Here is a 16,484-nt window from a genome sequence, read left to right on the forward strand (position 1 = left end):
CCCCCTGAGGCTAGAGTTAAGTGACTTGCCCAGGGTCACACAGCTAGGAAGTGTTAAGTGTCTGAGACCAAATTTGAACTCGGGTCCTCCTGAATTCAAGGCTGGTGCTCTATCCACTGTGCCACCTAGCTGCCACTATCATATGTATTTAAAAACATTATTCTAAGAAGAGGGTCCATAGATTTCATCAGATTATCAAAGGAGACTGCACAAAATAAGTACATGATACACACAATCAGGTTAATAATAGAACCTCAGCACTATTTTTTCTTACCATTTTCCCAGATAGATTCTAAACATTTTTCCCAAAGAATTTCATCCCTTCCTCTCCCTCATTATACTCCCTCACCCTTTTTCTTGTTTCCAAAGTAGCTTCCTATTATTATTCCCCGATCTTCTTTCTACAATTTTTTGTATATTATCAATGGTTAATGAAGGAAGCATAGGTTCCCTCTTTCCACAGAAGTAATCTTAGGTAAAACGAAATCCTTAATATGACAAATAGGGTGCACTATTGGGCACATTTTCATTGACCATACCAACAATCTAGTATAATTGGATTCAATAAGCACATCTTAAGAAATATTTTGTTAGCTTTATTATTAGGAATCAAATTGGTACTTTTTATTCTTCTCTCCCCCAAGTCTGGCAAATAATAGAAAGCTTCTTTCTATCTTTCTCTCAAAGGTATCTAATTTTACATTACTAGTTAAGTATCTGGTAATGGTCTTTGGAGACTAACTGGTTTCTTAACTCATGATTAGAAATGGGAACTTTCAGCATTTGAGGAAATTTAAATCCATGATGAAATTTCAACCAAGATTGTAAAATCCGGCTTAGCACCCTAGATGCCTTAGAATCAGCCAGAGTCAGGATAAGCAAAAGTCCTTGGTCTTTATTCTTAGTCTTTAGGGGGAGAAAGGAAGGGGATGGACACAAACTCTCTACAACCTCCCTTCTCTTCATCCACCACCACAGTGACTCTGGCTTGGCTTATTCCACCCCCTAATCCCTCCTAAAATTATCTGTATACACCAAAAGATTGAGCCATGGAAGAATAGTGGGAAGGACCATTTTCCAAGCATATGCTAATAGAATATTGTTCAATAGGTAATTAGCCTTAAGTGCTCAGTTGTTTGATTCCAGTGCACCTATTCAGAGTTTCAGCCCTTTATACAAGACCTCAAGAATTAGTCATCTTATTGTATAACTGAATCCACAGTGAAAAGAGAACTGGAGAAATGGTTTACTGTGAAATTATTTTGAAGATTAACAATTTCAATGACTTTTAAAGTTAATGGATTCAGGTAGTTTGAATGTGGCTACTAGTGTGGCAAAATATATCCTATCCTTGAAATGAGGATATAATCACCATATCCAAAAAATCTCTTTCCCCAAAAGTCTAGTAAACATAGATTTTAAAAAGATTTGAAAAACTCAATGGCTATTCTGTTCAACAAAGGCATAGAATCAGCCCATACCAATATTTCTATCTAGGGTAGTCTTCTTGATCAGTGAATTAATGATTTATATGTGCCTAATCTTATGCTGTTGTTAAAGTAGATGTGAAAGGAACTATTTCATTTGATTCATTTGATCAAGGAAGTTCTTAGCATTTTTAGAGCGTTATGTATTATTGTTGTTGTTGTTTGAGTGAGTTGGAATTTAAATTTATCCAAAGTTGAAAAGTAAGGTAAAAGCCTCAAGAAATAGCACATTAGAACTAAGCCATATCATCTTGGTGTTGTGCCTGCTATATTGCCAAAGACTGGATGTTAATGCAGAAACTGTTACATATTAAAACTTATCCAGAAAGAAATTCAGAGAGAAACTGCAACACCATCTGGTGGCAGTCTAGATTTCAATTCTAGCAAAAGAGTTAACAAGTATAATTTGGCAAAGTATTATCTCATTCCTGGCCTTAGTAGATCTGTTTTAGAATCTGTCTTTCAAAAGTGATATTTTAATGTGATGGGGGCAAACATGTGTATGGATTAGAACTTTCTAGTTTTCAACTTTATTGTAAAGATTTAGGTCCTTCCTCCTTCCAATAGAAATGGACATTTCTAGCAAGCAAGCAAGCCTGAATTAGGATCTCAGACTTTGGTCCATTTTCTGCTCCTTATTCAGGATGCTGCCATTTCCTGAGTCGGTTTTCTATTGGCTATCCCATGTGCCCAAATTTCTCTCCCTTCCCTACTCTGATTAATAGCTTTCTTAGATTCCTTTAAGATGCAGCTCAAATGAAACTTTCTGCAGAAGGCTTCTTCTATTCAGCATTCCCCCTCCTCTATCTTGTTGTTTTTTTGTTTTTGTTTTTGCTTCTCTAAGACAAGGTTCCATTTATACTGTATAAAATCTTATATTTACAAAGTCTTTTCTATTGAAAAAGGAACTTCTTGAGAGTGAAACCAGTTTTTTGTCCCTCTTTGTATCCTTACCTCTTAGCTTGTGAAATAGCTAACACTTTATACATAGTTGTTATCTGAATGAAATGGTAGGTATATTCACTGAAGCAACCATATGAGTTTGGATAGAGGCTAGGATGTTGCTATGTATGTACAATTCAAAAAGGCAAAGTTATATGAAAAAATATATAAAAGACATATGAAAAAACAATGGGAAAGAAACCCACAGATAAAATGGAAACATTCTAATTGATTCCTACTTTCCAGACATTGGTAGGCATAATTCAGAAGCATCAAATAATCAGGAGTTACTCAATCATTTAGTTATGATTAATCAATGAAACGAATGGTTCTTTCAAGTTAAAAAAAACATTTTTCTTAAAATATTGAGATCTATTTCTCCAAGTTTTTCAGATAATTTCCTTAATTTTCAATCTGTTTTTGGGGGGTGTTTTAAGAGTTACCTAACATTCTCAATGTAATTAGAATGACACCTTATTGGAACTAAAATGGATATTGGAGATTGTCTAGTACGAACTACTTCTTTCTCATATGAGAAAATAGGTTCTCAGAGAGATACAATGACTTATCTTTGGTTCATACAATGATTTCTCTCTCTTTCCAGTGCTCTTTCCTATTGCATACTGGCTAATTATAATATGAAAAAGCATAAGTTGGTTTGTGTGCCAACTTATAACTCCTATTTCCATTAAAAATGGAAAAATATTTAATAAATGAGTAGGAATGTGGCAAATAGCTACTCTCTGTTTTTTTCTAGTCTTTTTAAAAATCACTGTATGCATAATATTTTAATCCTTTACTAATTAAAATTAGATAGCTCTGACTATATAATTCTCAAAGATACTATTGAGTGTTCTTTTAGATTGTTTTGAACAACCAAAATATTACAAAATATTTGATGGACAAGATTTATCATGTCTATCACAATCACAATGAAGATCTGGTAGTAGATATGTATATTTACCTAAGTTTTATTCAATTTTGAGGAGTAATGTAAAGAAACAGCCTATGCATCATACTGTTCTGCTGGTTGCTTTAAATTGAGACAGAAATAATGCTCTCTGGACTCAGCATTCTTTAAGAAATATGTAATGATTTATAGCCAGAAATCTTGATAAAACATTGGTACCAAAACATTTGATATTGCATTTCCTTTTTAAACAATAGCAATAAAGGATGACTTGAAACAAAGTAGACAATATCTTTAAAGCACCATGGTAACAAGTTACAGTCAACTGCATTTTATCATCACTGTTTCAGTGAAAATCTATGAACATCAAAGAAAAAAAATGTAAAGAGTTTCTACTAGAAGGAATTTCTTTGGCAAAGTTTATAAACTCCAAAAATAGTGTCTTTGTGGAAGTGCCTACATCATCCCAAGCTACAGCCTTACAAAAGTAATACTATGATATATTATTCCCCTATGATAACAGACACTATTGAAGCTCAACTATAATTTGGCACAGAACATTTCTATACTAATGTAATGTGACAATGTTATTATGTTCGCTATTTCCCATGCCATCATAGCCATATTCATCTTCACAAACATGACATTATGCTCACTAATATGGTTATATTATAGTTGTGGACTGTGAGGTAAAAACATATATAAGCTTAGAAAAAGGATCCGTGTATAATACAACAAAGTGATGGTGTGGTATCTGTGTACTTGTATATGTACAAGCTGAACTCCACAATTAATATTCTACAATGTAGCAGATAGATTACTATATAACACAAAGTCAGTAGCATATGTCCAAGAACAGACTAATGCTACAAAATGATCAGCAAATTCTCAGATTGTGCTCATGTTGATATTTTCTTCTTAAGCTAATGATTTGTTGAATTTCTATACTCATTAGAATTCTTTAGAACATGATAATAAACTTAATCCAAACATACATATTACTTAATTAATTTACTGTTTGCTTAAGGCAAAAGCATATTAGGGAGGAGTTAGTTATTTTAACAGGAAAATCATCAAAATGAATAACAGGACAAATGATGTGACAGGTCTTGCACCTTTTCAATTCTGCTTTTAGTATAGGTTAATTATACTATGAAGAGATGCTGTAAGTTTGGGTAACCTTATGCAGATTATAACTATTATTTGATTTAACAATACAAGATTAAACAGATAGAAAGATTTGCCACATTTTACTATATTTCAAGTTAAACCAACATTTTTGATGTTATAGTTCTAATGAGGACACTTTTAATAAATAAAATAGACAAGCTATTATACATTCTATTTTTTTAAAGAATACAAATTTTGGATTTGGCATTCCTCATCTTTACATATGTAGTCTTAGATAAAGCTCAAAGGAATTTCTAAACACTCTATTACCAGGTGAAGTGTCTGCTCTGGTTCTCTATCTACTTCCTAATCCTGGTAATCTTAACTCGGTAATTTAGCAGAAAATCTTAGGTTTACATCAATGAATCTTCTTTAAATCTAGAACAAGCCTTGATCAGGGTGTCATTTGCCTTTTTTTTTTTTTTTTGGCTCTGGCCCAGAGTACAAAGATCTTATTATGTCAAAAAAAGGAAATCAATTTTCTTGCCCCATTTCCTCCCCTCAAAAAAGACTTTGACAGCTCAAAGGTCTAGAACTTAGCCAGCTTTTATCATTTCTTTCTTTAATTGTGGTACTTTGGAAGAAGTATATAATTAAAAAAATATTTTGCTGGAACATTTTGTCTTTACTTAAGGGTTATTTTAACCTCTTTTGAATTCAATTCTGACTTGTGAAAAAGAGAAAAACCCAAAACATTCAATATTGTGATCAAATGTGATAATGTATAAAATGTCTTCTGTCTTCATTTTTCCAACCTTTTTGCCTTGATGTTTTTTTTTTTAAACTCATTTTTAAAAATGCGGGAGTGAAACATAATGATGCTTTTAATCTTCTTTGTTCTGCTTATTTTTCTTTGTATCACTTCCTACAAATCTTCCCATTTTTACTTTATATATACCATAGTTTCAAGCCATTCTCTGATTTGGTCTAATGCTTTGCAACCACAAAAATGCTTTTATTGAAATTTTAATACATATTGGTAAACTATTTCTTACTTTCTTGTAATTGAAAGATAGCTGGATCATTGTATCAAAGGGTATGAACAGTTAAGTCATGTCTGTTATGTGATTCCTGAGTGCTTTTCTCTTTATCCCCTTTATCATTTCACTTGTGATCTCATCAACTTCTATGGATAAAATTATCATCTCTGCACTGATGATTCTCATATTTACTTTAAAGAACCTTAATTTTTTTTGTTGATCTCTCAACTCACATCTCCAACTTCTTATTATTAGTACTTTTTCCAAAGTAGTAAATTTAAAGAAAAAGAGATAATAAAATCTGGATGAGTCCTAGAAAGTAGTACCTTTACTAATAATAAGGAAGTTAGAAAGAGGAGATGTTTTCAGGGGGGAGGGTATAAAGAGTTCTCTTTGGGATATATTGAGTTGAAGATGTCTATAGGACTTCTAATTTTAGGATTATTATTGTTATTGTTATTATTATTATTATAGAATTAGGATCATTATTATATAGGAAGGATACTACTTTTTTCCTATTCATTCAGGCTGACAACCTAAATTTCATCCTGAAACCATCTCTTATCTCTTCTCTTCCCCATATCAAATCTATTGTCAAAGTCTTTCAGTTTTATCTTTTCAACATTGCTTATATGCTCCATTTTCCCTCTGACAATGTCACCATTTTAGTACAAGCCCTCATTACTTTATGACTGTACTATTGCAATAACCGCAAGTCTCCTGGCATTCTATTCCCATTCTAAAATGCAAGTATGATCATGTCACACCATTCTCTCCTTCAACCCAACCCCACAAACTCCAGCTTTTCTCATAATCTCCAGTATAAAATATAAATTCCTGTGATTAACATTCAAAACTATTTATGACCTTCTTCTTTCCCCCATGTCCATTTTGTGCTCTTCTAACTTATAATCTCTCACTTACTCTGCTATGTCAAGACAAAACCTCTTTAATATTCCATTAACAAGACAGTCTATATCCTGACTCCATTAATTTTCACTGACTTGGTTGCCAGAGATCTCTCCTCATTTCCATCTTCTGATTTCTTCAAGTCCCAGCAAAAATGCCACCTTCTACTGGAAGCATTTCTTGAACCCCTTTAATTGTAGTGCCTTCCTTCTGTTGATTATCTGCAACTTATACCATGTATATATCTTATTCCTATGCAATTGTTTGCACATTGTCCCCACTGTTACACTATGAAGTCTTTGACTGTCATCCTTTTTTTTTTTTTTTTTGGTATCCCTATTGCTTAGCATAGTGTCTAACACTTAATATATGTTCAGATATTGAATAATTGAATATTAATTTTCTGAATGAATATACCACTTCATAGATTCATCAACATTACATCAGCATGTTTATATTTCAATAATCCTTATGATGGTGATTCCCAGTTTTTGATATCTTTGTCAATCTTCACAGTTGAGTAAAGTCTGAAGTTGTATTGATTTTGCATTTCTATCACTGCTAATGATTTGGAATTTATTTTATGGGATCATTTATGCTTTGTAATTCTTTTGGGAAAAAAAGCTCACATTTTATCTATTGAGCAAACATTCTTGATGTTGATAAATTTACTTCTGTTCCCTAAATATTTTGGAAATATAGTAAAACTTTTAATAGTGATATTTGATGAAAATAGTTTTCATTATATTGTTTTTTTCTAATACTAGATTAATTTATTTTACTCATGAAAAACCCTTTTAACTTTGTTAGAGTCTATTTTATTCTTAATTATATCTCTTGTATCTGATTTAGTTTAAAAAAGCTTTCTATATCCATAGTAGTGCAAGGGATCTGCTCTTACTTTTGTCTATTTTTTCCCTCTGATTCTCTAACATTTTATATATAGGTTGTGCTTCCACTTTGAGTTTATTATGTTCTATTACATAAGATGCTATTATAAAACCAATCGCTGACAAAGCTGCTTTCTCCAAGAAATCTTTATATAAATGTAGTTCTTGGTTACATAATTTATATTCATGACTTTACCAAATACCTAATCTCCTATTTTTATAGTATATGTTTATGTTTATTCATCATTTATTTGTTCTACTGACATACTTTTAAAAAGTGATACTAAATGGTTTTTAAAATTGCTACATAATATAGTATCATGTATGCTAATTCTAGGCCCTCATCATTTCTAGTTTTTATTACCTTTCTTAAAGTTCTAGACCTTTTTGTTTGTATAAATGAATTTTTTATCTAGCTCTATGAAGATATCCTTTTAGTAATTTGATTGGCATAATAGTAAATCTCCATGTTATATATTATTGTTATTTCGATTATATTATTATGGCTGAACTATGAACAATGAATATTTCTTTAATGATTTGTCTCCTGCACGTTTTTATTATGTTTTTAATAAAGTAGTTATATGTGTCTTTGGTAAATCACCTTAAATTTTTTTTTGTATTTTGTAATTTCTGAAAGGCTTCCTTTTTCAATTTCTACTTTTATCAGGCCCTTATAAAATTTTTGATTTTTGTGAATTTATTTTGCATCTTTGTCTCTAATATATTAATCATCTTAATTAGCTACTTAAATTTTTTGTTTTCTATTATAATATCACTTGCAATTAAGACTATTTTTGCTTCTTCCTTACCAAGTTTTTTTACCTTTAATTTTGTTCTCTAATCTTATGGCTATATCTAATATTTCTATAACTATTTCAACCTAATGAGAAGAGTGAATACTTTGCTATACCTCTCTTTGTTATTTTTTTCATTTCCAAATGATCTTTTTACTTCTACCCCATCTCTACCCCTTTAAAAGGAAATCAATATATGTTGCCCATTTCCATATAAAGTCACACAAAACAAATTTCTACATTTTCGATGTTGTGGCAGGGGGAAACCAAGAAAAATGAAGTGGAAAAAAATGTATGATTCAATCTGCATTCAGAGTTCATTAATTCTTTCTCTAGAGGTGGATGTCATTTTTAAACTGGTTGTTCTTTGAATTGGCATGAATCTTACATTGATCAGAATATCTAAATTTTTCACAGTTGATTATTATTTCAACACTACTTTTACTGTACACAAAGTTTCTTTTCACTTCATTTTGCATCAGTTTGTGTCTTCATCATCAACTTGTTCAGGTCTTCCTTAATATTTGAAAAGGCAACTTAATTTGTTTTTATTTTTTTAAAGTTCATTTCTTTCCATTGTTTGCCATATAACCAGAAGTTCAAAATTACAATAGACAGTGATAAACCAGTAGGTTTGAGATGAAAAACTCATTGGAATGAAGGTTGTCTTCCTGATGAGAGTGAAAATGTCAGCTTCAATATATAAAGGAAATTGTCTAAAATTTTAGCAATAATTAGAATATTTATGCAAATTCTAAAAAAAAAGTTAAAAAGTAGTGACAAGGCCTATTTTGATTATCTAAGTGATAAAAAATGCTCTATTCTATTCCTACCATGGGAATAACACACAGCCAAAGTAACTGTCATTATTTTGCAATATCTACCTGAGGAAAATGAAACATTGAGATGCTATCATTCTTATCAAGATAATAATCTTTCTAAAAAGAAGGCTTTGTTGTAAAATATTGGTTCACACTAAACTAATTCTCATCCCTAACACCCAGTCTTTAAACCAACTAGAAATTATAGGCTTCCACAAAATCCACTAGAAAAAATAATTTAATCAGATCTTATATACTCCAAGAGTCCTACAAAATCATTTTAGTGTTGCTTTGAATAGCATTTTCTCTATTTATAAGCAAAAAACAAACAGTAATGTTATCATTGTCATCACCATTCTTATCTTTCCAAAGTAAAATTCAAACAATTTTCTTTCTAAATGAACCAAATAGGAACGTTGCTACTTAGGATTACATCATAATGCTTCTTAGAGAAAAGGATAACAAATATACATAATAAGCAAAATTGTTACAACTTTTACCTAATACATAAGCAAGAACAACATGACATGATCACATTCTAGCTTCTTATATAAATCAGGAAGATATATAAGGCAACATTTAAGGAGTATATTCTGCAACCAAAGGAAAAGTATTTTTATGTGAAAAGTATTGTTAACCATTTAACAGATAAGTCCATCAAAACTACATATCTAGGAGCAACTTTGACCATGAATTAAATGATGAGCAATTCAAATCTTTATCTGTTCCTGAAACCTATGTTAGAGAGGGAGATGGGGTGAAAAATATGGCCCTGCTACTGTCATGATAGTGATTGATTATCAGTCTTTCTGGGGCAGAGAAAAATAGACCACCATTGAAATTATTCTGAGGATTAACCTACTGATATATTAGTTTAAAAAGTGATTTTCCCAATATCTACTATATTTACATAGCTTTAGATCAATTTTTGCAGTATGGAATAAAATACTGAGTTTCAACAAATGCCTCAAATATATAACTAGAAAAATATATTGATTTTTTGTAATCATTAGAATGACACAAAAATAATTCTGATATATTAAACAAAATATGCATTAGAGTTTTTTATTTTACTTTAATTAAACAACAACCTTATTTTTCTTTACTCCCCCATATGCCACAATATTACTTTAAATGACCCCAATTGCTTTTTCAAAACTCAGCCCCCACATACACTAGTCCAGAAGCAAAGCTATTTAATAGAGTAAGTTAAAATATGATTGCATATTGCACTGATATGTTATTTTTGTTTTAAATTGGATCTGTCATTCTCTAAAAATTATAGAGCTGTCATAGAACAAGTAAATGTATAACTTTCATCTGAACCAATTAGCCATGATTTGTTCATAGAAAGAATGATTTAGTTGTCATTTAGTCAGTGCAAGTCATTCAGGTCAACCAAATGGTTATGGCATAATAGGTTTTACCATTGGGTGGATCGATAAATAGATAGATATAGAAGGATAGACAGAGAGACATACATAGACTCAAATATGGGAATAGGTGCAAGATATATGATTTCATTGGTATAGGGAACTCCTAGTAAAGGATCTCCTTCTACCAATGCAGGTTAGCACTTTTCAGCAATTTCTAGACTTAGAAAGGGGTTCTTAACCTGGGGCCTATCGTACCCTTAAAAATCCATGGATATATTTCAAAGCATTCATGAACTTGGATGAGAAAAAAATCTCATTATTTTTATCAACTTCATTGATTCGTTGACTGAACAATGCTGAGCAAACCAAATGTTGACAAGGCTTACAGTATGATTCTAAATTGAACAACTTTGGAAGCCATAACAATGTTTTGAGACTTTCAAGAGATGACTTGAGTATAATAAATAATATTCTAAAGGCTCCCAAAATTTCATAAACATCTCTTTTCTCTTATGTTCTCAAGATGTAATTGATGCACTAGAAAAATGCAGATCAGCTTAACTGACAAAGTGTGCATCTTATGTTAACTGTTTCAGAGAAAAACAATATATTTCCTAATCATAATCAGATATCTAGAATATGGAAGAAAACATACTATATAAGTCTCATTATCTGTTTCACTTTGGATACAAACATTCAAAAGGGCCTAACCTCAAAGGAATTTAAGGCCTCCAATTACCTAGTCTACATGACACAATTGATTACAAATTTGAACCCCAATTTTCTACCTATAAATATTTTTATGTTATAAAAATATTAAGGGATACTAGATAAGGCATGGCAGGAACTCATTTGCAGCCAATTAAAGTTGTTAACCTAGAAAATTTTTTTCTCAAAACCACAAAAGATAATACTTTGAGTGAAATAATTCAACAAAATATTCCACATAGCAGAACTCATCTTTTTCCTTAGAAACACCATCACATCAATATAAAACAGTTATTGTTCTTCTTAAACATCTTTCTATGGTCCTAGTGTCTTGACTCAGTGAAAAAATTGGACTATTATTGTAGAATGTGCTTTGATTATATTCACACTTTTCTGGTCCTAAGGGGGAATAAAATCCAGTACTTGGTTGAAACTTAGGATAAAGAACTTGGAGGATGGAATGTGAGTCTGTTTATACAGAGAGGGAGGGAAGTCCCGAAAGAAATGTAGAGAGAGAAATAATGAGACCTGTCAACTGTTCACTGAAATTACAGGCCTCAGGATATAATGTTATGAAATTAAATATCACTTAATATAATGCAATTTGAAGGTTCTTTTAAAATCAGAAAAAGAAATTGTCATATTTAGGAAAGCAGAAAAAAAAGCTCTTTTAAACAAGGTTATTATCATGGCATTAGGAATGCATACAAACAGCAAGAAAAATCAAAGTTTCTTTTTCTCCTCGTAGCATTTAGAAATCAATACCTTTGATTCATAATACAACATAAAGACATATATATGTAATGTCTACATATATAGAATTGAGAGAGAACTGGTAAAGTACTCACGGTCGTTGCATAGTGGGCCACTGAAAGAGGTCATGCTGCAGTCACAACTGAATCCATCCCACTGCTGCAAGCATACTCCTTGGTTGGAACAGGAGTCCTCTTGGCAAGTAGTGCTGGGTCCTGTAAGCAAATTCAGAGGAAACTTGCACTTTTTACTAGCAACAACCATCCCTTTTGGTTGATCTTTGCACACGAGCTAGATCACATATAGTAGTTGCCAACACCTCAAGTTGCATGAACAAACTGTTTTTAAAAGTTATCCTTCCTACTGCTGACTTAGGAACCAAGGAGCTGCCTTGCCAAAGCTTTCTGCAGTTCCCAGAATACCACACATTTCATTAATGTCATTGATTGAAAAGAAGCATACAGTTAATCCAAGAGTACCATGGCTATTCTCATTATGGCAGCAGATAATCTCATTATACCATCAGTTGGTTCTATAAAGTATTTTGGTTTTCAGAAAATGTATCAATTTCCTCAAGCTGCATCCTCATGAATGAATAGCGGCATCATGAAAATGGGGATTAAAACTTCATGAAATTGAGATAAAGATTGGGAAAATAATGGAAGAAAGTGATGCAAAAACAAGCTACTGAGATTCCAGGAGTTACCCTGCAAAAATGGTCTGGCACCATGATACTGTTTTTTTGTTGTTTTATTTTAATTTTTTTCTTGGCAGGTATGTTGGCAAGTATCAACTCACATGCTTTAATGATAACATGCAATTAACAAAAATGGAAAATCTCAGGAATAATGACCTAGCATGCCCCCAAATGACATACAAATGAAAAACAAAGCTAGTCTACTTCTAAGGAACCATAAGTAGATCACTGAAAAACAAACAAAAAAACTAATAGATATGATCAAAGCACTAGGGCAATCACTGTACAAACATATTCAAGACTGAAAGCCTTTATGCAAATTATGCTGCAAAAGCAGGCTTAGTATAGTACTTTATATATGGGGGCAGGGAAGGAAATCTCAACCCAAACATGATCTAATACAGAAATCCAGAAACAGTTTGCGTTGGGTTCCCACTGTGCATTGTGGGGTTTCAGTCTCATTTTGATACACACAGGGCTATCTACCTTGCAAGTCAGCTTTCATCAATGCAACTTTGTCAGCAAAATTAAAAAAAAAAAGCAAAATATATTAAATGTTAGTAAGCAATACTGAAATGGGAGCAAACACAGAGAGAACATTCATAGTCCAATGCATGCTGCTATAAAAGGGGAAGAAATGCCATCAAAAGCAAACAAATTAATACTAACAGCCATCAATCTTAAGGCAAGCCAGAGTGAGAAAGCAGTAATTTGCCAGTATTTTACTACAAATATAATGGTTAATTGAGCTGATGACATGTAATGAAGGAAAATTAAAAGGATTCCCCCCCTTTTGGAGTGATATGAATGCATTACCAGAATGATTGCCTTGCTTGTTTGGAGGGGCTGTTCAATTTGTCATTTTCAGATACAGTATGTTCTATGGTCATTAATGGGCCAATTACTCCTTCCCTATCTCTTTTATCTTGCATTTCCATTTAAATTTTAAACATGTCATGTAAACCACCCACTGCCAAATGGATTTTATTAATAGAATGTTTTACCAAATGCAAAAAATGACTATATATTTTAGGAGGAATGGATGAATAGTGTATATAGGTCAGAAGGAAAATAATGCCATTTGGTTCTCATGATAGAAACATCTTTGTGGGATTTCATTAGGCAGTTTGTTACTTTGGCTGATCAGAATTGGCTTCTAGATTTGTATAAGGCTTAATGATATCTAAGGTCATTTAAAATTCATAAAAAATGTTTATTTTTTATTATTTTCATCTAATTTGCTAATTATTAATGCCATTAAATTTTGCTAATTTTGGCCTAAGTAAGGAAGGAAATGGTTTTAACAAATGAAAAATTTATATTTTAAACTAGTTTTTTTTTTAAACATAGTTGTATAATCTTAAATACAAAAAAAGCAATATAAACTAGGCTCCCAAAATGTAATGAGTAATTATTCTCCAGGGACCAATTTTAATGAATTATTTGAAATCCAGAATAATATGTACCTATATGTAGATAGTTTTCTCTTAAGACCTGTAAAATTGTTTATCTTCTTAACTATATTATATAAGCATCCCCTTAAGATCTTTTCTGTAATATTAATTTACTGAGCAGACTCATTTTTTATATGTAGTGCAAAGGAAAATTCTGACTCAAATTTTATCTTAATATTCCCAAATTTTGATTTATCAGGTAACAAATTAATGAATGTGTAATGTATTATTATTTCTCTTGTAGAGGAAAAGACTCTAAGACACTTACAACATTATTCTAGTTTTGTACAAGTTTTTAATCAAAAGACCAAAGGAAAATAAGAACCTATAAGTGAATTTTTTGAGGTTACCTATGAGGACGAAATTCTTTATGTAAAGTTATTATTGAGAAACTGACTGAGGATAACATTATTTGAAAGTTATTAGAGCAGCATTTTAAAGATCAATCATTGCCTAATCAAAGAACTAGATAGTAAAGGAAAAGCCACATTTTTGCCCATATGCTGACCTCGACAGGCACTCTATGTGTTCTTACTCATCTGGCAAGAAAGGCAAGACTAAAATTTTAAGACAACAATATCTTTTAACAATAATTTCAAAATTGTGTTATATTATATTTGATAAATAATAAATGATTTGAAAAATGAAAAACTACAAAGTGCCATCCAAATGTTCATCTTTTAGTCTCAAATTTAATCCTTCTATTGTATCCTATGATATGAAAAGTTAGAGACACGCCAATGGATGATTCTGCTTAATTTATGTTTTGGGAACCATTTGAAACATATTTCTATTTCATCTCAGGTATTACAGATAATACAGTGTCTGACAAGAAAGATTCTATATATCTTCTCAAACATTTTCCAGAAGTATCATGTAAACATCAGCAGGTACTTGCACATGATCTATCCCTGAATTTATTAACACTTTCTTTAAGTAATGCTCCACTTATTTTATCACTGAATTAAAGTGAGGCAACAAGTCACAAGGATTTTTGTATTAAGCACATAAGATGTCAAGGAACAAGATGACAATGTAAAGAAGGAAAATGAAAATTCCCTTACAGTAAAAACTGCATCTTGGTTAGATATTAAATCAAATTGAAACTGTCATGAATTATAATCATCTTATACTATCCTCTCTTCTAGGCAAAGGAAGATCAGTTTGAAATTGGTATGACCTTCTCTAGCAGAACTGGAACCTAAGAATGGTATTAGGGAATCATCACCAAAAGGGGTTTCCTATGATTAGAGTCCAGTGACTTTTGAATGGGAGGGTAGGAAATATTTCCATTACTAGACAGACTAAGGGAGAAATATTTTTGGTAGGTGAAGCAGATATAGAATCAGGATAAGCTTTTGTCCTGATTATATCAAGTTTACAATTTTCCAAACAATTTGGAAGATGAGTGGTGTCAATTTGGTTTGGAGATGATATGAATTTCAAGATACTAAATGCTAAGGGGAAGTTTAGAGAGATCATTTCTTCAAAATCAAGAATTTGATTAGCAAACACAAAAACATAATGTATGTTTCTTTGCTTATGTTTTTTAGCAGTTACAATTGATGTTATTCTTAGTAGTCAAAGAGCCTGGAATTAACAGTGAATTGTGCTGTGAAGCTGTTAACCTATAAATGGGAAGAAAAAAATGTCAGGGAAAGATAGAGGTTGAGAAATCAAAAGTTTAAAATATTATGAATAAAAAAGAGTTTAAGCATGGAGAAAAAACAAGGGTCAAAAGGATTTGTTTTGGCAAGACAGTAGAAGTATATTAGAAAGATAAAAGTAGAGAACAATGCCTCATACCATATGCTAAAAGGATTTGATTTGGCCAGAGATCTGAGGAGTCCTCAAAAGACCAATATGGAGGGGGGGAAAAGGAACAATACCACATACCATTGTATTACTAAAAATGGTGACTAGAAAAGGTTAATAAGAGACGTTATAAAAACTCCTTTGAACCAGGTTATATATTATACCATTATGGCAAATAGTATAAATAATATAACTATTATAAAATCATTTCACCAGGAAGCTTTTACCCTGGTGAGTAATGAGGGAATAAAATATTTCTCTCAATTCTTCCCTCTCCTGTCTCTAGGGCAAGAGGCTATTTTAAAACTGCTTGCAGAATTCTGTCTTTTAAATCACTGCAAGTTTTCCATTAGTTTTGTTTTTGAATAGTTTTCCCATTTTTTTGAATTATGTCTTTCATTCAGTTTTATGAATTGTGTCCCTCAGCTCTAGATCATTTCCTTTATGCCTCATGTTCTATGCATTTAATCACAGGAGTTTATTCATTTGAAATAGTTTTTTTTTTCCTTCTTTGTGTTAGCAAATTAAAAGTAAAAAAAAAAAAGTGTATCTGGCTTGGTAAAAACTTGATATGTAAACATTTGAAATTACAAAGCATATAAATTAGTGATCATTATTCACTTTACACCCACACACCCACACAAACCACCTCCCCCTGACACACACACACACACACACACACACACACACACACACACACACACACATTACAGGTTTCCTCTAAATACTCACCAGTGTGGTGGAGATGTGATTTTATTTAAAATAGAAGTAACTC

General features: G+C 31.6%; 1 protein-coding gene across 32 annotated transcripts in view; it reads right to left on the reverse strand.

Annotated features, from left to right (window-relative positions):
- Window positions 1-16,484, reverse strand: part of NRXN1 (neurexin 1) — a 1,346,328-nt gene that overhangs the window by 643,198 nt on the left and 686,646 nt on the right. For 19 of the 32 annotated variants that reach the window (XM_074286834.1, XM_074286827.1, XM_074286833.1 and 16 more), the window contains one exon: window positions 11,839-11,958. In XM_074286834.1, coding sequence (XP_074142935.1) covers window positions 11,839-11,958 — 120 coding nt within the window. Of the gene's footprint in view, window positions 1-11,838; window positions 11,959-12,926; window positions 12,954-16,484 lie in introns of all 32 variants that reach the window. The other 13 variants (XM_074286813.1, XM_074286819.1, XM_074286814.1 and 10 more) reach the window with 1 other exon arrangement.

This window comes from Sminthopsis crassicaudata, chromosome 2, assembly GCF_048593235.1.
Source record: "Sminthopsis crassicaudata isolate SCR6 chromosome 2, ASM4859323v1, whole genome shotgun sequence".
NCBI lineage: Eukaryota > Metazoa > Chordata > Mammalia > Dasyuromorphia > Dasyuridae > Sminthopsis > Sminthopsis crassicaudata.